This window comes from Embiotoca jacksoni, unplaced genomic scaffold, assembly GCF_022577435.1.
Source record: "Embiotoca jacksoni isolate LCO1_2020_lvr unplaced genomic scaffold, fEmbJac1.0.p SCAF_26, whole genome shotgun sequence".
In the NCBI taxonomy this organism is placed as follows: Eukaryota; Metazoa; Chordata; class Actinopteri; family Embiotocidae; genus Embiotoca; species Embiotoca jacksoni.
Genome location: NW_027185377.1, coordinates 2,661,542 through 2,683,621, shown reverse-complemented (window position 1 = coordinate 2,683,621; position 22,080 = coordinate 2,661,542). Strand labels below are relative to the sequence as shown.

At 43.8% G+C, this 22,080-nt stretch overlaps 3 protein-coding genes across 4 annotated transcripts in view; 1 reads left to right on the top strand and 2 right to left on the bottom strand.

Moving 5' to 3' along the window:
- Positions 1-51: 51 nt before the first annotated feature.
- Positions 52-7,775, bottom strand: psmd11b (proteasome 26S subunit, non-ATPase 11b). The gene is made up of 13 exons (XM_069160121.1): positions 7,676-7,775; positions 5,919-6,020; positions 5,594-5,790; positions 4,024-4,081; positions 3,684-3,878; positions 3,048-3,192; positions 2,878-2,938; positions 2,515-2,577; positions 2,114-2,239; positions 1,687-1,722; positions 1,534-1,585; positions 1,263-1,405; positions 52-1,145 (listed from the first exon to the last, which is right to left on the bottom strand). The coding sequence occupies exons 1-12, from the start codon at positions 7,764-7,766 to the stop codon at positions 1,263-1,265; spliced, it is 1,269 nt and encodes a 422-aa protein (XP_069016222.1). The 5' UTR covers positions 7,767-7,775; the 3' UTR covers positions 52-1,145.
- Positions 7,776-8,610: 835 nt separating this feature from the next.
- On the top strand, positions 8,611-14,626 carry cdk5r1b (cyclin dependent kinase 5, regulatory subunit 1b (p35)). Of its 2 annotated transcripts, none has more exons than XM_069160120.1 (2): positions 8,611-9,007; positions 10,275-14,626. In XM_069160120.1, exon 2 carries the CDS (start codon positions 10,485-10,487, stop codon positions 11,391-11,393), a length of 909 nt encoding a protein of 302 aa, XP_069016221.1. In that variant the 5' UTR covers positions 8,611-9,007; positions 10,275-10,484; the 3' UTR covers positions 11,394-14,626. The 2 variants fall into 2 exon arrangements, with proteins under 2 accessions (XP_069016221.1, XP_069016220.1); XM_069160119.1 differs by having other exon boundaries at positions 10,272-14,626.
- Positions 14,627-15,295: 669 nt separating this feature from the next.
- myo1d (myosin 1D) overlaps positions 15,296-22,080 on the bottom strand; it is an 83,798-nt gene continuing 77,013 nt past the window's right edge. The window contains exon 22 of the mRNA XM_069160118.1: positions 15,296-19,320. Coding sequence (XP_069016219.1) covers positions 19,164-19,320 — 157 coding nt within the window. The 3' untranslated portion in view covers positions 15,296-19,163. The remainder of the gene's footprint in view (positions 19,321-22,080) is intronic.

Here is a 22,080-nt window from a genome sequence, read left to right as displayed (position 1 = left end):
AACCGTCAGCAATTTTTTTTTTTTTTTTTGCAAGACACGAGACGAAACTCCTTAAAATACAAAATATTTATTTTTTTGAAAATGTCTTTTGTAAGAGAAAAAACAAAAACCAAGAACGAAAAAAAAAATCAAAACCAAATCAAAACCATACAAATTGTTTGGTTACTAGCATACCACACTAGTGCTAGGAACTAACAATGGAGAATTGTTCACTCAGGATAACTCACAGACGCTCGGAGGCAATGAATACATCTCCACCTCGACCCTGCGGATTCGCAATGCGCCCAAAAACGCTGAGGCAAACTGAAGCGCCGAACAAGTGGCACTAGTGGTGAAATGGCATCCTGTCTGTTCTATAAACTTAACAATAGCAGGAGGGGCAGACATGTGGCAAACATCTGATTTTTCTTTTCTTTTTTTTCTTTTCTTTTTTAAACAGAAACACAAAAAACCAAAAAACAAATAAAGTGAGTTTAATACATTTCTGAAATACAGTGGGGACTTCAACTGTTGGCATTGATATGGTGAGGAGGGTGGCGGGGTGAGAAAAAAAAAAAAAGAGCTAGAGGGAGCTCTTGGACCAAAATTTTGCATCCCGACCTTCCAAAAACTGAACCGTGTGCTTCTGAAAGATATGAACGAGGAGGAGGACGAGGAGGAGGAGGAGAAGGAGGAGGAGGAGGACGAAGCCTCGTTTCTGCAGGCGTGGGCGGCGGCGGAGCCCCGAGGCCACGGAGGTCGATCCTTTTGAGGTTTTTGTAGTGGAGTCAGCTTAAAAGGCTCTGGTAGGGCCCAACTTTACTGCAGATATAAACATCTATGTATTCCTAAACCTTTTTTCATCTGTTTATTGTGGTTGTACAATATTCCCTGATGGCCTGATTTGGCCGCTGAGTGTTACACAGAATCCTGAAGAGATATCAAAATCAAAGACGAAAAAAAAAAGAAAAACGAAAAAGAGAGAAGTGATGAAATTGTCCTTTGAGGAGGGGGGAGGGAGGGGAGTTTGATTAGGGTGGGGGGGGAGGGGAGGGGAGGTGGATCCTGTTTGTGGGACTTTCCGTTTCTCTCCCGTGTCCCCCGTCTTTAAAATGTTACACACGCTGGTCAAACACACAGTTCCTCCATCTCATCGCCGTGGCGATCTGAATGGCGGAAAAAACAAAACACAACAGAAACATTCAGAGGAGGCGAGGGAGGAAGGACGAGCGCGAATTCGTGTCGCCTCTGTTTATTTATTTATTTTTTAACGATGCCCTCACCTATGTCAGCTTCTTGGCTTTGTTGTAAAGCGAGTCCACGACTTTGCTCATGTTCTGAATAGTTTCCAAGGCTGCTTCGTATGTTTTGTCCACAGGCGGCTCTTCGAATATGATCAAAACACCTTCACCCTGGTCGAGGATTCCTGGAGCCGTGTTATTAAAACAAACAAACAAAAAAAAACACATCATGGCACACAGAAGAGCGATTCTCTGCCTGTGAAGTTAATATATGCGAGAGTTGTTTTTAATCTGAAGAAGCATTTCCTATTACCGTGAAACTTTTCGTCCAGAATCATCTGTGATAATTTCCTCTCAACATCGCCCTGCAAGCAATAAACAAGAAAAATAAATCAATCAAAAAGCCTTTCGAAATTACAGATGACAATGATTTTAACTCTGAAAACAAAAATGCTACAACACGTACCTTTGATAGTTTCATTAGACCTGATATGTGTTCTATCTGAATGCAGAAGGAAAGTCCGATTAAATACAAGTTTATTCATTTAATTTCTTTATTAAAATGATGAGGAACAACAACAACAGTCGTAAACACTGAGGTCAAGCTGGAGTACGGAAAGAATGTCGCCGCGGAGACAGACTGATTAAAATAAAGCCTCAATACATTATTGCAGAAATATTATCAATAGCTGCTCAGAGATAACTTATGAATGTGGGATATCATATTTATATACTGTGGTAACAGCTCCATTTTAAGATATCCAGCCTTATGACAGAGTCTGTTCAAGGTTATAAGAAAATAAAGACAATATTGAGGTACATGAAAATATAAAAAGTCAGAATCTGCTTTATTTGTCTTAATGTGGAGTTTCCTTTGTAACGCTGGTTCTTACTTGTACTCTGGAAAAGGGTTCAATGACTCGGATGAGGTTCTGTTCCAGCAGGTTGTCGTACAGCTTGGCCAGGTGAGTGTTGATGATGGGATCGTCCCTCAGCTCGGCTCTGTACTCCGTGAGGGCCTGAAGACACAAAGCACGGATTTAAAAAAGAAAAGAAAAACTCAAACAGCGAGGCAACACGTCTGCAGGCTTCCTGCACAGCTTCATCAAAATGTCCAATAAATTGTGAGAACGTTTTGGCTGTTAAAATGATCTGCAGGTATTTTCAGATGCTTCAAACTGAAAGCGAAGGAGCAAAAGTTGATCAGTGCGTCGCCCTGCTGACGGGAGGAGCAGCAGCTGAACAGAAGAAAAGAAGGGAAGTTTGTTTGATTGTTATCAGAAAGGATTCTCACCTTTTCAAAGTCTGCTAATGATCTGTTCTTGCTGGCCTGGGCGACACATTTCAGTGCATCTGTCTGAACGGATGAAGAGGGAAAAAAATACAATTTTAGCCAAATGACATCATTTACAAGAGAAGAAACGTCTAAAAGTTTCAGGGAAGGTTATTTTATTTGGAAACAAACAAGATTTTTTTTTTTTTTTATAGGAGTTTCAAAACTTTGATTTAAATTAAAAAAAAAACGCTCACAAATCCCGAGTACTACATTTGACAATTCAACAAAAACAGATTTTCTGTGTTTATAAATGCACGTAACGATGAAAACACTCAGGAACTACCAATCATCTGCTGCAGGTACAAAGTGACGGGTACTCGCCTGTCGGCCGGCGTGTCGCAGCCCCAGTTTACCGCTGATCAGGGATTGGACCTCCTCTGGTCTGAAAGAGGAACGCAAAGAGATACGTGATCAGATCAAGAGTTACCGCGCGGTCGCCAGGACAACGGTGCCGCGTGGGCGCGACGGAAAGTTCGAAACGCCGCACTCACAGGTTGAGCACGATTTTGCACAGGAGCATGTATTTGAGCGCCGTGATGGCTCTGGGACTGTCGATGGAGTCGTAACCCTCGAACGCCTCGAAGAAGTAGGAGTAGGCCGTCTTCCAGTCCTTCTCCTCCGCGGCGTGGATGATCCCTGGGACACGGACGGGATGGTTACCGTTCATGAGCAAAACTAAACCGCCTCATTACTAACAATAAGTGTGCGACTTGGAGACATTTATCAGCGTAAAATTATCCGAGTCACTAAAGAGAACTTGAAATTGAATTTCTTTCATGCAATTTGATACCTTAGATTAATTATAATGTTTAAAATATAACATTTCTAACTTGATTAAAGGTTAAACTTCCTCATGGATCACATGACTTCAAATGTTTTTTTTGAGACTCTAAAACCATCAAATTGTTGTTCAGTTTCACATCGGATTCATTAAGAAATCGGCCGTTTAGAAATGCAACAGTCACACTTTTTTAGCTTTAGGATAGAGTAGTAGGGGGTTAAGGATGGGCTGCGATGGCCGACAGTCCTCACGATGAAGCAGGCGGACTTCCAGGTAACGCGCTCAATAAAATCACTTCAGAAGCGACGGCGCAAAAAAAAAAAAAAAAAAAAAATCCCCGTCTGACCTGACTGCATGTCCAGCGCCGCCTGGAGCTTCGGAGGACAGTAGATGGCGTTGGCGGTGGTTCTGGCGGAGGTGAGGGCTGCGCGGGCCTTGGGCAGGTTGCTCAGAGCGTGGTACGTCTTGCTTTCCAGCAGCTGCACCTCCACCAGCAGAGCTTTGTCATCCATCTTTTTCAGCTCCTGGAGCAGCTGGGTGCCTGAAGGGAGAAGAGAGAGCGAACTCGGTGGTAACGGTCGGGATGACTTCGTACGTGACTATCGACGCTTGCCTTTGTGAAGTTTCTGATACAGCAGGATGGATTTGGCCGTTTAAGGAAATAAAAGTCTCGACTAAGAACTCACCAAGAGCCAAGGCCTCCTGGTATCTTTTGGTGTCAAAGTAGAGGGAGATCAGTCGGGCCTGAAAGAAGAGAAAGTGTTCCAGGAAATGAAGGAGCTGGAGCTATAATAATAATAATAATAATAATAATAATAATAATAATAATATAGAAATGTTGACCTAAAAGAAGAACAAATTAAGAAATATTGTGGAAATGTGATTAATAAATGATGCACAAAAAAAAAGGTCTGTTTATATTCCCGACAATATGGTGAAGTTGAGTCAGCGGATGCAGGTGCATTACAGTCAGCGACACCTCTGATGGAGAATCACCGTTCGGCTCGTAACGTGATCTTTCGCAGTGTCAATCATGACCGAGCAACACATGGAAAACAACAAGGTGTTGCAACGCCTCGACCCATTTCTCTGAATATTACGCTGCATTTCAGCTCCTTCCATTTCCTAGAAGAACTTTTAGCAGCGCATGACAGACACTAACGCATCCGAGAGATGAATCACTTTACTTGAAATAAAGCGTCGAGAAGCTTAAAAGTCTGTTTTTAGCACGAAGTGCATGAATCGAAGCTGCTGGTGCACTCGCAGTATCGTTAGCGTCTGTGTGGAGGAGCCCTTCTTCTCAGCTGTCACTCAAACATGGTGCCATAGTGTCTTGACATAGTTTTCAGAGTTAGGACACAAAACCCTTGTTGAGCCTGTAGTTTGTAATTCAGCCAAACGCTCTAGATACTCCCGGCTGCAAGTGTGAAGCTGCTGCCGCCCCCCCACTGTTTGGCCTGAAAGCCCAGTTTGGACGTTCAGCAGGGTGACGTCAGCACACGTGGCAGCGTGCAGCGGAGCTGTCGGCACCTCGGCCGAAGGGTACAACTTGATTTTACGGCGTTCATCGGGTTTCCTGTCATAATTCGGTTTAAACGCCACGATAGAAGTGTTGCATATCCACTGACAACCGAATGCTGCAAAATCATCTGTCTGAAATAACAGCGTCTCCCACTCCTCCGGTCAGAACAAGTTAAATCTGATCCCTCCCACGGCTTCTATTTATGTTTGTGAATATCAATTCTTTTTCCACTATCAGTCCTAAAACTGCGTTGCATGTCGGCTCTGAGTACGATTGGGCTGAGGGGACAAAAATATCTGCTGACAAGAGACGTAATCTATGAAAAATTAACAGTATCTTTGGGGTAAATTAAAAAAAAAATAACCAACTTTATACTCCTGGACAATCAGCAATCAAAGCATCAAGTGGAATGCAATAATTAATCTCTAATGGCACAAATATTGCTTTCCAAGTTGCTGAAGACAGCTTTGATTGGCAGGTGGTCTTTGCTGTCAAACTTGTCTCCAAAAAAATATCACAGCTGTTTATGTCTCTTCTCCTGTGGTTCCTTCCTCTTACAGTAAACGTGCTCCTTCCGGTTGAAAGGTGATGAGACATACTCATATTTCAGTGTTTCTCTGAAATCACTCGTATCAACTCAGACGTGTGATATGTGATAAAAAGTTTTAAATAAAGTTACGGAGCGGGCTCGCACACGTTATACCGTTGCGATAGCCTAACGTAGACCTCCTCACCTCCAGAGCCTGTCGTAGGAAGGTCCTTTTTTCGGTCTTGGCCCACTCGATGCACTCGAGACACAGCTCGACCTCCTGCCCCGTCGCCGCCTCCATGTCGAGGAAGAGGTCGAGCAGGGAGCGGACGAGCCGGGCCGCCTTGGCCTTGCTGATGGAGATCAAGAAAGGCCTCACAAATTTCAGCAGCCCCCCGAGTTCTGGGGACGGAAAATATCTCGTTAATAGACACGAAAGTGAATGCGTTTAATGACACAACGCCACCCGGGAAGAAAAAAAGGTTTCATTAACTGCAAAACAAAAATAGGCGTTAAATGAGCGACATCACCTGCCGCCTGTCCCGTCTTTGCCAGGAGTGTCCCGAGCTCCAGGATGCTCTGTTCCTTAACCCGGACAGCTTCCTCATCGTTCTCTTGAATATCTCTTCTCACTGTTGGAAACAGACATCCAGTTAATAGTAGAAAAAAAAAACAAGCTTTTAAACACCAACATTATGCAATTCAGATTTTTTTTTTTTTTTTTAAACTATGAGACCTATTAGACCTTGAGACCTTATTTATTCTTTTGGTCTTAAAGAATTTTGGAAACCATAATTTCACTCAGCTTCTCTTTTATGGTTTCTAAATGTCACATCATTTTAAACAAACGGTATCTCAATGTTTATTTGATGGATAATCAATATTAAACCCAGACATTAATCTGGCTCCTAGGGCCTCCAATTAAGGATTATTTTTTATTACAAATCAATCATATTGTTTAGTATCTCTACTAGTGCTGGATGACATCACTGTTTTTGAACAAATGCCTCGAAAGATCTTGCAGAGATGAAGATTAGTGCTTAACAAAATATCTACATAAGGAAATTTATGATAAATAATAATCAGTGACGTGAATATAACGACTAAATGGGTACAAACAGCTAAAACAGCCTGGTGAGTGCAGAAAACGACATGACTGTAACACAACCAGAAAATGACAAGTTATGTCATATTATTATATAACAATAGTCATAATCTGACGATGTTTAGTCTCATAACACAATACCAACAAATGTCCATAAATCTGTCAGAATAGTACCAAAAAAAAAGTCAATCACATTTTCCTAAAGGCCAAATTATTCTCTTCAATTTACTTATTTTTTTTTAACTCTATTTGTGTTTAATTTTATATATGTTCTTATAAGATCTTGCTGTAAGGCACTTTGAGATGCATTTATTGTATGAAAGGTGCTATACAAATAAAGTTTATTATTATTATTATTATCATTATTATTCAATTTACTTATTCTGAAAGACAAAATCTGTCCAAAATCCAAAAACACGTCTTCAATTTATCTGTTAAAACTGAGAAGTGGCTCGAAGAAGTTTGGCTTTCTGAACCGAAACGTCATCATTTTCACGACAGATCAAACACATCCAACCAATTAATCATCTCGTTGACGATATCAAAGTCGTAACATCAGAGTCAACAGGACACGAGGGACACGAGGGACAAGAGGGACAAGTTGACAGCTGGTGTGACAAGGCAGTTTAAAGTCAGCTGTTCACGGCGGCAGTAACGGATCAAACGCACACAAATACACTTCGAACAATCGTAAATAAATGTCAGCCGTAATCATAACATAATCAGCGGGTGTTTTGTTTTGTTGTTGTTGTTGTTGTTGTTGTTTTTCTTTCCCCACCGTGATGGGGGAGAAGCTTGTGACAACAGGCTAAAGTCGTTAGCCGCGACGGGAATCACGCTAACAACGACCCGCTAACAGAAAGTGGAATCAGCGACGAGCACCGTAAAACAAACAAAAACAAACAAACAAACAAACAAACATTCCTGACAACTACTAACTGACACATTTCACACGCAAAAAAAAAAAAAAAAAAAAAAAAAAAAAAAGGGGGGCCTTCGAGTTAGCGGAGATGCTAACGAGCTTAGCAGTGAGTCAGCACGGAGCACCGGCTCGGCTACAAAGCCGCTAGCCAGCATGCTAACCGCCGACTGAGGAGAAGTCTTTCCAGCGGGAGGAGGAGGGGGGAGGAGAGGGGGAGGAGAGGAGGAAGAGTCCGTCCAAACGGCAGTTTAAACACTCACCTATTGAATGGAGGATGTCGATAGAAGCGTTGCGATCCGTGCTGATGAGAGACTGAGCTCTCTGAAACTCAACCACTGCTGCAGCCGCCATCTTCCTTATTCAAATGCTGCTTGAATGAAAGTTACGTGTGTGGGGAGGAGCTACGTTACGTCAAGCGCGACATGCATGCTGGGATTTATTTGTAAAATAATTGGGAAATGTAGTTTTGTTTTGTTTTTTGTTTTTTTTAAAGAAAAAGAAAAAAGGTGGTCGTCTGCTTCTCGCCACCCGTACAAATGTAATTATTTTATTTTTATATTTTTTTATAAATATATTTATATTTTTATAATATATAATTATTTTTAACACCTGAAATTGGACAAATTAAACAGTTGGATTTAGGACAAAGAAAAACTCACGTGTGAAATGTGAAAACTGAACTATATTCAAGAAGTTAAAAAAGTTGTTAAAAAAAAGGGGGTATCAATATAGAGCTATCAAAAGCAAAAAAAAAAAAATGCATTTAATCTGCATGTGTGCTTATACTATGTCAGTTAAACTATATTGAAGTTAATCTGTCGTCTGTTGCCTATTCAGTGCGTCATTCTAGGTATTGGCTAAACTGAAATTTCCCTATTAAATTAGGCTATTTATTTCTTTAGGAATATGTAATTTTGTAAAAAAAAAGAAAAAAAAGAATCGTTTGGTCCAAAAGGTTATATTAACAACACTCGTAGTTGCCTTTGTTCAACATTAAAATATGTAATTTCGTTTTTCTCCATGATGCAGTTTCTGAGAAACCAATGGCTGCCACTGACTAAAGTGCTTCCAGATGACTGCTGTTGATTAGTTTAGGCTGCAGCTATAGGAATCCTCTCGGGAGTTCGCTGGGTTTCGGATTTACATTGCCGGAGTGGCTGAAGGCGGAGTTCGTTGTTCGCCGGTAGAAAACAGCACCGCGCGCAGAGAGCGCAGAGCGGCGCCCCACCACCACCTTTGCGTCAACCGTCCTCGCGCAGTCAATGACACAACACAACATCAGCCCTCGCAGCATCCGCATCTCACGGCCAAGAGAGGACCAGGAGCACATCTTCATCCGAGCATCCATTCCACAACTGCCTCCCATCGTCTGCGCACCGCCGACACCAAGGCGTGTTTCATCCACGGCTTGCTTCTTCCTCTTCTTCTTCTTCTTTTTTTGGGGGGCCTCGACTCGGATTATTTTCTTTGTTGCATCGATATTCTCCGGGATGGTTTCGTGTTTTATTCGCGCCTTATAAGGAAACGAGAGACTCGAGACTCGGTGCACCACCTTCACAGCGCAATTATTTTCTCATTGAGCTGGAGATCTGGTGAGTTTGTTTTGATTCTGGCACATATTGGTGCTAAAAAGGTGCGTTTTTTTTTTTGTTTTTTTTTTTTGATAGGCTTGTACAGATTCGTTATATTTGATAAAAAAAAAAAAAAGTAATACGCAGCAATTTCTAATTCGGAAAACATGATGCTAAATCGAATGGTATGTGGATATGAAGCTGAGGACAGCGACATATTGTGACATTTTATCGGACAGTGCGGGGAAAGATGAGGATTTATTCTTCATTTTTTTGAGCCACCGCCTATCACGGCCAGCATCCTCGTTTCGTTTTCGACGCAGCGCTCAGCTTCAGCACCATGGAGAGCACTCGATGGACACAAAGTCCTCATCGCAGCGAGGAGGACAATAAACAATAAATCCGGTTTTATTTCAGCCCGTTGAAGTCACGGTCAAAGCTGATGTTTTGGTATTTCATGAAGCGGAGGGATCAGATTGATAAGGCGGTGATGGAATGAAGGATCGAGCAGCCTGGATCCTGCGCAAGCGAGCAAAAGTCGATGTATCGACTGTCTCTCATAGGTGCTGCAGAGAGAGAGAGAGAGAGAGAGAGAGAGAGTAAAATATGTCGTGCAGTGAAGTAATCATTCAACTCTTTTGTTGATTTGATTTCCACGCAGATAAATTGTGTGACCTTGGGTTTGTGCTTTAACGTGCTGAATCCTATTTGCATGCACGGCGACCTTCACCTGTTATTATGGTGTTTACGTTTCTGTCTTCCATTTTAGCGAGAGGGGTGGGCGCGTGCTTCCGTCTGATTCGTCGGGCCATTGCCTGTAAAATATGAATCTCACTTTAGAAGACGTTTATGGATTAACCACAGGACTAATTTTCAGTGCAGCTCAATTCCATCCATATTTTTATATTAAAATGTTTCATGCAGCTCTGCAGATGAATATGAGCTCTATAGCAGTTGTGTGGATGATTCACCTGATTATTACCTCCATCATTTGCAGCAAAGGGGGATCCACACTGTTTGAATTAATTAATATGAGCTAGCAGCTGATCCATTCCACCACTTACCAAGTCAAATCAATAATCCTGAGCAATTGTCAGATAAAGCACTCGGCCACACATCCATGAGAGCAGATAACTGGGATATTATCTGACATGAGCTGAATAATTAGAGCTCTGCTATGAGACAGAAAAGAATAGTGTGCTGTTGGTAAATATCAATGGATAATTTAAACGTTATCGATCCTTCCCCAATTATTTTTCTGATTTTTGATCTTTTCTGCTTTCAGCAGCGGCTATCCTGAGAGCTGAAAGCCAGCAGACACAGCTCCAGTCGGGGTGATTCTTTACAGGACGATCTCCAACGCTGTCGATGCCCAGCGGCAGTCTGTAGCCCGGGACTCCCAGAAGCATCGAGGCTCTGAGACCCTCAGGATCTCCCCCGGCAGACGCTCCTCTCACCCAGTGCGGCTGAAGCCCCTGGACGCCTCCCCACAGTTACCATGGGAACCGTGCTGTCTTTGTCACCTAGCTACCGAAAGGCGGCCCTCTTCGAGGATGGCCCGGCCACCGTGGGTCACTACACGGCCGTCCAGAACAGCAAGAACGCCAAAGACAAGAACCTGAAGCGCCACTCGCTCATCAACGTGCTCCCGTGGAAGCGGATCGTAGCGGTGTCGGCCAAGAAGAAAGGCTCCAAGAAGGTGCAGCCCAACGGCACCTACCAGAACAATGTCAGCCACCTGAACAACGAGAACCTGAAGAAGTCGCAGTCCTGCGCCAACCTGTCCACCTTCACCCAGGACCAGAGCACTCCGGCTCTCACCAAGAGCTCCAACAACACAGTGTCTTCGGTGAAGAAGGCCCCGCTGACCAACTCCAATGTGGCCCCCGGCACCCCGAAGAGAGTGATAGTCCAGGCCTCCACCAGCGAGCTGCTGCGCTGCCTGGGCGAGTTTCTGTGCCGGCGTTGCTACCGGCTCAAACACCTGTCCCCCACCGACCCGGTGCTGTGGCTGCGCAGCGTGGACCGCTCCCTGCTGCTGCAGGGCTGGCAGGACCAGGGATTCATCACCCCCGCCAACGTGGTCTTCGTCTACATGCTGTGCCGCGACGTGGTCTCCTCCGAGGTGGCCACGGAGCACGAGCTGCAGGCCGTGCTGCTCACCTGCCTCTACCTGTCTTACTCCTACATGGGCAACGAGATCTCCTACCCGCTCAAGCCTTTCCTGGTGGAGAGCTCCAAGGAGACCTTCTGGGACCGCTGCCTGTCCATCATCAACCTGATGAGCGCCAAGATGCTCCAGATCAACTCCGACCCGCACTACTTCACTCAGGTGTTCGCCGACCTGAAGAACGAGAGCCAGAAGGAGGAGGAGAGGAGCCGCCTGCTCATCGGCCTGGACCGGTGAGGGGATGCGGGGGGGAGGGGAGGACTTGAGGGGTCAGGGGAGGTGGGGCATACTCCAGTCTGGCATTTGAAAGATTATTTGTCATGCTATTTATTTATTGTTGTCCAAACTGCAAGGAGACGACACCAATTAGGAAGTGTTTGACATTTACAGCAACTTTGTATCAAGCAGGACTGAAATCAGTCAACTTTGGAGGGATGGTTTTTTTTTTTTTTTTTTTTTTTTTTTTTTAAACGTTCCCATTATATCTGAGGGATAACAGCTACAATGGTCGCCAAAAATAGGGCACAGGGGTTTGAAAAGCAAGAGCGCTCTTTTTCTGCTTGTAATTATCAGGGCCAAAATTCTATTTTCGAACGAGCAAAGGATGGATTACCTGAAAACCCGAGAACGACAGACGGTTTTTTTTTTTTTGGTTTGTTTTTTGACAATGATATATAAAGAAAGAAAAATGCCAGACTTGGGTAAATCCTTTGCTACGATATAATATATCTATATGAAACACTGAAAATCATGAAAAATAAAGACTTCAGACAAAAAAAAGACAAAAAGAAAAAAAGAACGTTAGAAAAGGAAGCATTACATCTACAGCAATGAATGTGGACGGGACTGAAGGCTGCAGCAGCCGCCCGCTGACCTTCTGACTGTTTGACGATGTGATGTGCACTGCCTACTGCAGGAGGGTGAGGGCCATCGCCTGACTGGCTTTCTTCATGCATTACGGATGAGCAGGCATCCCCGGCTGCAAAACCCCGGCTCTCTGGAACGGCATCACCCACGTTCCCCCTCCTCCCCCTCCCTCCCTCCCTCCTCCATTAACACAGATACGACTGGACATTTTTTTTGTTTTGTTTCGCTGCGATGCATATCTTGCCGTCTGACGACAGAACAGAAATGGGGGGGTGATGGGGAGGGCGGGGGGGGGTGGGGTGCACATCAGTGCTGGATCCATATTTTTTTGGTGGGTTTTCTCTTTGTGGCTCCACAACAGGACTTATGGGATGGACAAGAAGCACTGCATTGTGGGACTTTTGATAAACAAAAGACGACAGCCGGTGGACGTATGGTCGATGACGTTGCGTGTGTTTGGAAAGACCTCCTTTATTTTCATCTAGAAAAAAAATTAAACCAGTTAATGGATGTTTTACTCCCCAGAGGTTTACACCTATTGGAGGCTTATTTATTGCTTTTCTGAAACAAGTTTTCTTTGATTTCTTTTTCTTTGGTTTCTCTTTTTTTTTTTACTTAGAAATGTAATGTTTTGCACGTGTGCCATGCGATTTTACAGAGTTTTTTCCGGGAGGGCAGGAGAGCAAATATTCCTTTTTCTTCTTTTTACTTGATTTGTAAACCAACTGCATCTGCATTAGAGAATGCTGTGAACAAAGTGACACTAGTTTATTTAGCTCTGCTTGCTAAAATAGGCTATTTGTTTACCAGGGAAAATTCTTTTTGTACTTTTTGTCGGTAGGTTGTGTTGCAACCACTTTGGAATGACGTTTTGATTTTATGCTCATGATTCAGCATAGAAAATGTTTAAAACAGTGCCATATCTTTGATGAAAATCCCACAGGTCTGAGAAAACTCCAATAATGTACTGTTTGTCGAGCTGTTGAATGATGAGGTGGATTTTCATCTACTAATAACTACTTACTGACACCTAATTTATTGCCATTCATGTATTTATTATTTAGGCACATTCAATGTAAAGGAAAGATCATGATGAGGGACTTTGTGAAGGGGAAGGACATGAAGAGGGGGGAGGGGGGTACAGCAGGTGTGCTTATCTTTGGTGGGAATGAAGATTGATCTGGTTTATGCAAATGAATGTTGCAGGGATCTATCGATGAATATCTAATTAAAGAACAGCCCTTAGATCAGAACCACTGTTAAATCTGACCGTCACCAATGAGACATCCTCAAGGACACCTCGACAGAAACGACACGTCGTCGACCTTTTACTTGAGAAAACTGCCCTGAAAACATCTTCTTTTCGCCACCGACCTGAATTCGAAGCCCGAAACCAGCTGTCCCACATATCAGCACCAGAAAGCACACACATTCTTCCAGGGGGATAAATTATTCAAACCACAATGACTCCTTCATCGTCACTGCGGAGAAGCACAGCGCAATCTTGAGGATAATCCATCAGCATCACCTCTGTGTAAATCAGCGTGAGGCGACATCACAAACAACCGTCTCGAGGCCGGAAGGGAGACGAGGAACGATCACGGTTTTAATTCAGAGAAACCAGCAGAGCAAACCGACACGCCTGCAGTGTGAAACCAAACAGCTGCAGCTTCTTAACTGTCTCCATGAAGACTTTAATTACAGGACGAGCTGCAGTACTTTCTCTCAGTATTGTATTGTATTTCCTGGTTTTCACAGGTGGTTTCTTTGCCGTGTTCCAGAAAAAAGGCTTCTGCCTCGTTTTAAAGTTGTTTCTCGAGAACGAAAGGCTTCTCTGCTGCCGTGTTTGTTTGTGCTGCGTCAGTCGTTCTGCTGTGGAGAGAAGGAGTTACAGACACTTTATTTTGGAGGGACCTCACCGGCACAACCAGGGGACACGCACTTCAGACGGGCTTTCTGCTCTGGCGAAAAAGAAAAAAAATGCAGGGCACTGGGATAAAAGGGCCTCAAACAGTTACCCCCAAATCTTTTTTCTCTCTGTCCACTCGCCCCGATTCACTCGAAATGTGCCATGTTTCTTCACTTGCATCATTGAGTAGTCGTTTGAGAAAAATACTTTCCGAAGCTTATAAAATATGAAAAAAGACTCAAGTGATAGTTAAAAGATTTCTGTCAAATTCTTTTCTGTATCTTGTTCCGTACTTTGTAGATAAAAAAATAAAAACGAAACAGTGATTAAAAACTTCAAAAAGAGAGGCATTCGAGGGCTGCATGTGTGTGTGAATGAACGAGTGAGTGTGAGTGTGTGTGTGTGTGTGTGTGTGTGTGTGTGTGTGTGGATGGCAGCATTTTATTTGTACAGAAGAATGTGTGACATGTTTTCTTATGAACAAGAAGCATAAACCAACCACACTGGTACTTGGACTTGGTTTTCCCATGGTGGGGGAGGGGGGCTGTTGAAGCTGTTCAATACTTCTTTTTTTGTTTTTTAAAAAGACAAAAAAGCTGTTGCTGTAATCTAAACTTTTTTTTGAGTTTGTTTCTTGCTTACTTTAATTTATTTTTGTACTGTGATGGAAAAATAAAATGCACTGATCGTTCAAGGTCGTCACCTTTTGTCTTTTTGTGCTTTAATGTCTCACATTTGTAAGAATGGGACAGATGTGAGGTAACAGTGACCTTTGACCCCCCGAAAATGGAATCAGTTCATCTGTGGAACCAAGTGATTGGTTGTGCCAAATTTGAAGAAAGTTCCTCAAGGTAATTCTGAGATATTGCGCTGACAAGATTGGGACAGATGTGAGGTCCCAGTGACCTTTGACCCCCAAAATCTAATCAGTGTAATCTAGGACCAAGTAATAGTCGAAGTCTGAAGTTGGTAATGAACCAGCGCTGCGTACCGGACGCTCCCTCAGATCAGTGGAGGTTAACTCACTCCTTCACGTCACTCGGTCCGAGTCCGTCTCCGTCGCTGTCCTCGCAGAGCGGACCGAGGTCGTCCCACCCTCCGCAGCAGACGAGTGGATTACCAACCAGCCCCCCGCTGAGGCACAGCTGACGACGGCTACTGACACACAGTGGCAGTGGGAAGCGGTGTTGTCATGCCGACTGCAGTTTTTTGTTTTTTTAAAGCCGTCTCCACGTCACCCGGTGAAACAGCTGTTAGTGGGCGGATTAACGTTGAGCTCGTACCCGGCCACGACCACATCACGCCTCGGGGAACATCGGAGTCAACACAGCATCACATATCGGCTAATGACTTCCAACAGGTTTGAATCTGTTTATTGAAGCAAATAAATTGATTAATAAACTGATTAATGAAGTATTTTTCATTATGGAACATCATAGAATGCATTCGTACAGAATACACACAACAACAAAAAACAACTATTACAGCATTTCCCTTTAGACTCATTCTGGATATTACAGTATATTTATGGAATGCAATAATGAAATATTACACAAATATGCAAAATATAAACTTAATATATATAAAATTAGGCACATACGGAATGAACGGTGCATACGTACAGGTTTCTGCTTAAAGCTACGGAGTACAGAATAAATTATGGAAAAAGAAAAACGGGCCCTTTGGCTGAAATGGACGGGCTTCATAAGAGACGTGAATGCGACAGAAACACTGAAACTGCAGGAAATGTACTTCTCACTGTCTCATTGTATAAAACAGGAAAGGGAAGAACACAATGGCACGAATGTCCAAGTGTTAACATTCATTTTAGACATTCTTTTATACCCATTCATAAAAAAGGTAATTCGACCAAAGCAACTCGGTAAAGCTGAAAATCAATACAATGGAAAAGTAATAATCACTGATTGGGTTTGAACACCGAAAACAAATCATTAAATGGATAAATCTGATGATAATCTACGTCTTTCTGACCCCCCCCCCCAAAAAAAAAAAAAATCTCAAAAATACCAGCATCAGGGTGAGCTGATGGCCGAGTGGTTCCGGTGGGCGCCGGACACCTTCACTGTCACTCCACTGCTCTCTTTCAACATATTTCCAGTCTGTCTCTACTGCATTTATTTAATACAGTCAAAAATAGAAAACAAATAATCTTGTTTGTTCCACAATGTCTGTTTCCACAGACAGATCTATCTTTTTCTGCGATCCAACAGAGCTGCATTCGTCATCCAAAAACAAATTAAAAAAAAGACATGAGTTGGCCACGTTGACGTACTAGATGACAACGTTCCTTCATTAACATGAACACGCACTCTGAGAAACTTAGGAGTTCAATCCAAATTCACTGTCCTGCTCTGAAAAGACTGTAGCACCGGAGTGTATTAATACGCAGCTGAAAATAGTTCCTAATAAAATCACTACTTACTTGTGTTTAAGTAACATTTGCTAGAAAACAAACAAGTGTCCAGCTGTTTTAGAAAAACTACACGTGATGTAAAAAATGAAACTCCATCTTTATTTTAAAGATGTCTGTTTTCAGAAGAAACCAAAGCCCTTTAAAAAAGTTCTTTGTGTGCTGCATGATATTTCTGTTATTGTTTGACACATCTTGTTTGCTGGTGAGCTTTTTAAAATATTTTTTTATTTGCACGCCTCTTTGGCCACAGGGCGGCTGAGGGAAAAAAACAAACATAAACACAAACAGGAAAACCTTCGGTGCCCCACAGGACAGTACAGTCAGCCGAGCCGGGCGACGAGCCAAGTGATTTGACAGTGGAAAAGGAAGGAGGGAGGGAGGGAGGAGAGGGAGTGGGGGGGGGGGGGGGGTCAGGGAGAGAGGAGGAAAGAAAAAAATCAGAGAAGTAGAGGAGAGGAGGCCAAGCGAGGCTTTGTTCACCGAGAAGTGACACAGAGTCCATCCTAATGATGAGGAGGAGAAGAGGGAGAGGAGAGGAGAGGAGAGGAGAGGAGAGGAGAGGAGAGGAGAGGAGAGGAGGCCCTGTGGGATAGAGAGCTGAAGAGCTGCAGTGTTACAGTCCACACACACACACACACACACACACACACACACACACACACACACACACAGTCTATTGCTGCTACCAATGTCACTTCCCTTCATCCACACTACGAATGCACCAATTTCCGCCCCAAACAACCGTGTTCGTCGTCGTCCTACCGAGCAGCAGGACGAGGTCGTCCTGCAGAGAGCGCTGCAAGGTGGAACGCAGATTTACTTCCCCAAAAGGCCGCGGCGGTCGCAAACTAATTAAGATAAACGCCTCGTTGGCAGTTAAAGGACCGAGACACTGTGTGCGAACCAGTTCACAGGAGAGCCTCGTCCTCTTCTCGTCCACTTTATTAGGCTACCGACCACCAGTCTTATTTTTGCACAACACATATCCTTAAAATGAAGGAAAACTCCATCTGCTGATGAAGATTGTGCCACTTTATGGAAAGCTCCAGAACATCGCCTGAACTGACCTCCTGCGTGAGATTGTTTATCATCAACAGCCGGGATGAAGAATGAACTTTAAAACTCTCACTATAATTAGGTCATAAAACAAATTTAAACAAACAAGAAACGACAAAGATTTGACGCTTTGTGTACTCAATCTGTGGATATTAATATCACGGCTGGCCGAGGAGGAGCGTCTGCTGGCTCCACAACAAATGTCACTTTACAGCCATCTGTGTTTGCAAGTCAAGATTTACTCTGCAGCTGAAAACCTCCACTGGAAGCTCCGTCTGATTCACTCTTATCGGATATTAATCTCCTGACCTTCTGCACAGCCATACATTTTTTATTTTTTTCTTGTGCAAATGTTGGCGAGAGCGAGAGCATACTGTTTAGCGCCAACACTCGGAGACGGAGTGAAAACTTTCCAGCTTGCGAGGAGACTCGGAGCGCTGATGATTTGATTGGTGTGATTTCCACACTTTGGAGGACTGTGATGGAATTCTTTTTTCTTTTTTTTTTTTGTGAGATAAGATGAAAATCAAGTCTGCAAATAGTCTGCTGTTAATAATAATAATAAAAAATAATTAAAAAAAAAAAAAGTGACAGGGACAGCAGTCTGATTAGAGACTTCACACTCGCCTGTCTGCACTCCTTCAGCGTGGCCACCGGCCAGACTCTCCAGTCTCCAAGCCAAGAAGACGACACACACACACACACACACACACACACACACACACACACACACACACACACACACACACACACACACACACACACACACACACACACACACACACAGTCTTTCTCTGCGATGAAGGGGATGTTTGTCGAGTGGACGCCGATTCCAAAGAACTAAAGAACCACTACAAGTCGTCGCATAGAGAGTATAAGATTTAAATAAAAAGATCTGAAGGTGGAGCAGGTTGCAGTGTTCAGGAGGAAATGCTCAGCACGTCCCGCTCAACATCCTGCCACTAAAAACAAAAAGATCAAACATCCAATCACGTCTCCTGACTCCCTGGTCCCTCATGTGATCGTAAACGAACTAAAACTAAGACGCTGCAGCTGCTTCCGTTTACAACATTAGAATTCTTTAGAATATAAATTCCCCCAAAAAGTGTTTTCTTCCATTTTAAAGCAAATAGAACTAATCAAAGTCCTCCATTAACATCATTTGACTTCATTTTCTCACTTGTGATCTGGCTCCTGCTCACGGAGCGGCGAGGATTATAAATTCCTGCAAAGCCTTTGGATTTTTTTTTTTTTTAAATTCCTATTACGCAACATCAGCTCGGTTCTGAGGACAGTTGCTGCGTAATCTCCTCTCACCTCGACTCACAATAATCAATCTGACAAAAAATGAAATATTGCACAAAGCAAATCAATTGAAATTTGGATATTAAAAAGAAAAAGAAAAGAAAGAACACCACTTTGGTGGATAATCATGTTAGTGCATGTTTCTAAGTCTGTTGAACTAATAATGTTGTGCACATAGAAGTATTGTGCACTTAGTTTGTTTTTGTACTCAAATTATCTAGAAGTTACAAAACAAAATGTAAAATTTTGGCATAGTTTTGGAAATTGAGGATTCATTCACCCTGATCCCGCTGCAGCGCTGCTTTCTACATTATGACACGTTATCAGCAGAAAACACAAGAAGTGACTCATCATCATCGTGGTCGTCGTCGTGGTGACAGCCCCAGCCTGCTTTGAAATCAGCTGTCACTGTTTTTTTTTTGCCTTTGGCCCACTTTTAGTTGCCAGGAACGGCCAGGATGTAACCGGATCGGCTCTTGGTGAAGTCCGGCTGTGATTGGTTGATCTTGGGCTCGACGATGACCGTGCACTTCCTGCCGTTCATGCTGCACTGGATGGGACTGGCGATGTTCACCTGCAGCTTCCTCTTCTCGCTGCAGAGACACAAAAACAACAGAAAACATCAGGAAAATGAACATTTACGGCCATAATATAAGATTATTCACACACTCGTTCACTCCGATTACAGTCCTGACAGACGCAGCGCTTCCCTCAGTGGCTCCATCTTCTATTCACTCAGTTTATTGCACAGAAATAAAGTGTGCAGATCCATTAGTGACCAGAGTTTGAGTGTGAGAGCACGAGGGCCATAAATCATACTTACACTCACACACAGCATCATAATCTGGAAATAAAACGACAACAACAGCCCACTCACCCAACACACACACACACACACACACCTAAACACACTCTTATTTAATATGCACGGTCACACACACACATTGTTTTGGGGCCATAAATCTTGTTCTCATACACAAAACCGTACGTTCATACAAACACAATCATTCTCACTCGTGCATACCATCACATATATAATTATAGCCTTTACTCAGATACTGTTGTGCATGATAATGTATGGAGAGAGAGGATAGGAAATATATCTACAAAAAACACACGCAGACGAGGATAAATACAGTCAAATATTCCACTAAATGAAAACCAGGATCAGTGAAGATAAACCGTATTTTTTTTATAAAAGTTCTGGAGTCTGTTAACCTCTCGGGAAGATTATTCCAGAGGGCCACTTTAAACACGCCTTTTTTTTAGTTTTGACCTCAGAAAGAGGATTACACCGCAGGATTTATTTCAATTAGTATTTTACTTATATGGCACAAAACCACAACATCCGTCATGTCAGGTCAGTTTACACGTTAAGGTCGAGATCTTCCCGTGTCCACGGTCCACGTTGCGTCTCTTCGGCCTGCTGCTGCAGCTTCGACATTAAATCTCCGTCAGCCGAGAATCAAACAGCGGCCGATCGAGGAGACGCTGCGGTGCATTCAAATTTCATCTTTTTATAGCTGAAGTGTCGGCAGACACGGTTACCAGCCTTTTCCATTCGGATTCAGCCGTCGAAAGGCTTCTGAATTATGTACATCAGTCTGTATTTATTACAATCGTAAACACAGTATTTTGTTGACATGCTGCACGCAGCGGTTTAGGTGCTATGTGGCACATTTTAATTTAAATAACGAATAAATAAAGCCCTGGTGAGTTGAGGGACACTTCCTGTCTCACACATCCTATCAGGAGAGTCTACAATCTTCTCGCGTGTTTCCATGAGAACGTTCTGGAGATGCTCCGTACTACAGAGTACGATGGTTCGAGTGTGTGTGTGTGTGTGTGGGAGAGGATAATAGTGTAAGAGTTACGGTGCTGCATGACCTGACACGACAGCAGAGAGTGTGTGTGTGTGTGTGTGTGTGTGTGTGTGTGTGTGTGTGTGTGTGTGTATGTGTGTGTGTGTGTGTGTGTGTGTGTGTGTGTGTGTATACGTGCACACAGATTGGGGCCCAATTAAGATGGATAACAGGAGGAATGGTGCAGGAGTGCTGTTGAAGGAATGATCCATATGGTGCTGCTGGACTGGAGCGCAGCAGCCGATTGGCTCTTTAGTGCCTGTCACATCTCGTTAAGACCCCTTTTTTCTGGCTGAACGGCCGCTTCGCCTCGTTGGCTCTTCAACGGGATCGATGACGGGAAGCGGAGAGAGCGAGGATATAAAAAAAAAACAACCCAAAAAAACGGGATAAACTGTGAGGCCGGTATGCGGGAGGAGAGAGGAGGTGATGTAAAATGTGAGGCGGGACACGAGAGGATGTAGATGAGATACATAAAACACGCATCTCGTTCTGTTCAGTCGCATTGACACACTTTCCTCGATGGCACGATTACTGTAAACAATTACTGTCGCCACGATCTGCGTCCTTGTGAATCTAAACTGGGACGATGACTCGTGAACACTTGTTGCACAACAACAGCAAGTCATAAACAAGCTCTCCCAGCTGCCCACGCTGCCCTCCTCTGCAGAGATGTGTGTGCAGCTCTCTCTCCATCTCAGTGGAAAAAAAAAAAAAAAAAAAAAAAAAGAAGCTCCGGGTAAAGTGCTGATGCCGGTTTCCACGGCAACCAGCGCGAACCGAACGCCCCCATCTGTCATGGACGCCAGCCAGCCAACGGTGCCTGTTTTTGTCTTTCTCTCTCTCTTTCTCGCGCTCGTTACTTCTTCCCGTTCTCCTCGCTGCGTGCTGCTGCTGCCAGAGGGGGCGCTGCGCTGCGCTGCGCTGCGCTGGAGCTCCTCGTGAAGGGCAAACAGGGTTACAGGCTCACACAAACAGAAACGCACACTCACACACACTAAAATACAACACACCCCTTTTGACACTTTCTCTGTTCCACCGGTGGCCAGAACTCGCTTCGGAATAAATCCCGTTCCAATAAAAAGCACTTCATCTCTGGTTGGAACGACGTGATCAGTCCCGGTGTAAAGGTCACCGGCCGGCCGATCCCATCAGGAGCTCGGCCCGAGCCGGGCAGAGTCAGAGTCAGAGTCAGACTCAGAGTCAGAGGCCCCCCGAGGGCAGACTTAGTCCTTCGCTGCCTCTCCGACCGGAAAATCAATTCTTTCCTTTCCTCCCAACTCCCTTTGCGAGTCTTTGCCCTTCATGCCATGTGAGCCAAGGCCGGACTCCTTCCCATAAGTACCTCCTCCTCGGTTCGGGAGGATGGGAGGAAGGGAAAACTAAAAGTTGAGGACGAAATTTTCGGAGAGTTTAAGTGCGGCGAAGAGGAACTCAAATATAAAATGTGCTGAACGTACAGAGTGGAAAAAGTGTTGAGAAATGAGAAGT

Coding starts and splice junctions, on each gene's coding strand:
- cdk5r1b (XM_069160120.1), top strand. CDS start 10,485: ATGGGAACCGTGCTGTCTTTGTCACCTAGCTACCGAAAGGCGGCCCTC.
- psmd11b (XM_069160121.1), bottom strand. CDS start 7,766: ATGGCGGCTGCAGCAGTGGTTGAGTTTCAGAGAGCTCAGTCTCTCATC. Junction 4,082..5,593: donor TCCTACGACAGGCTCTGGAG/GTGAGGAGGTCT, acceptor CTCTTCTTTCAG/GCCCGACTGATCTCCCTCTA. Junction 1,406..1,533: donor TCTGGACGAAAAGTTTCACG/GTAATAGGAAAT, acceptor ACACGGCTCCAG/GAATCCTCGACCAGGGTGAA.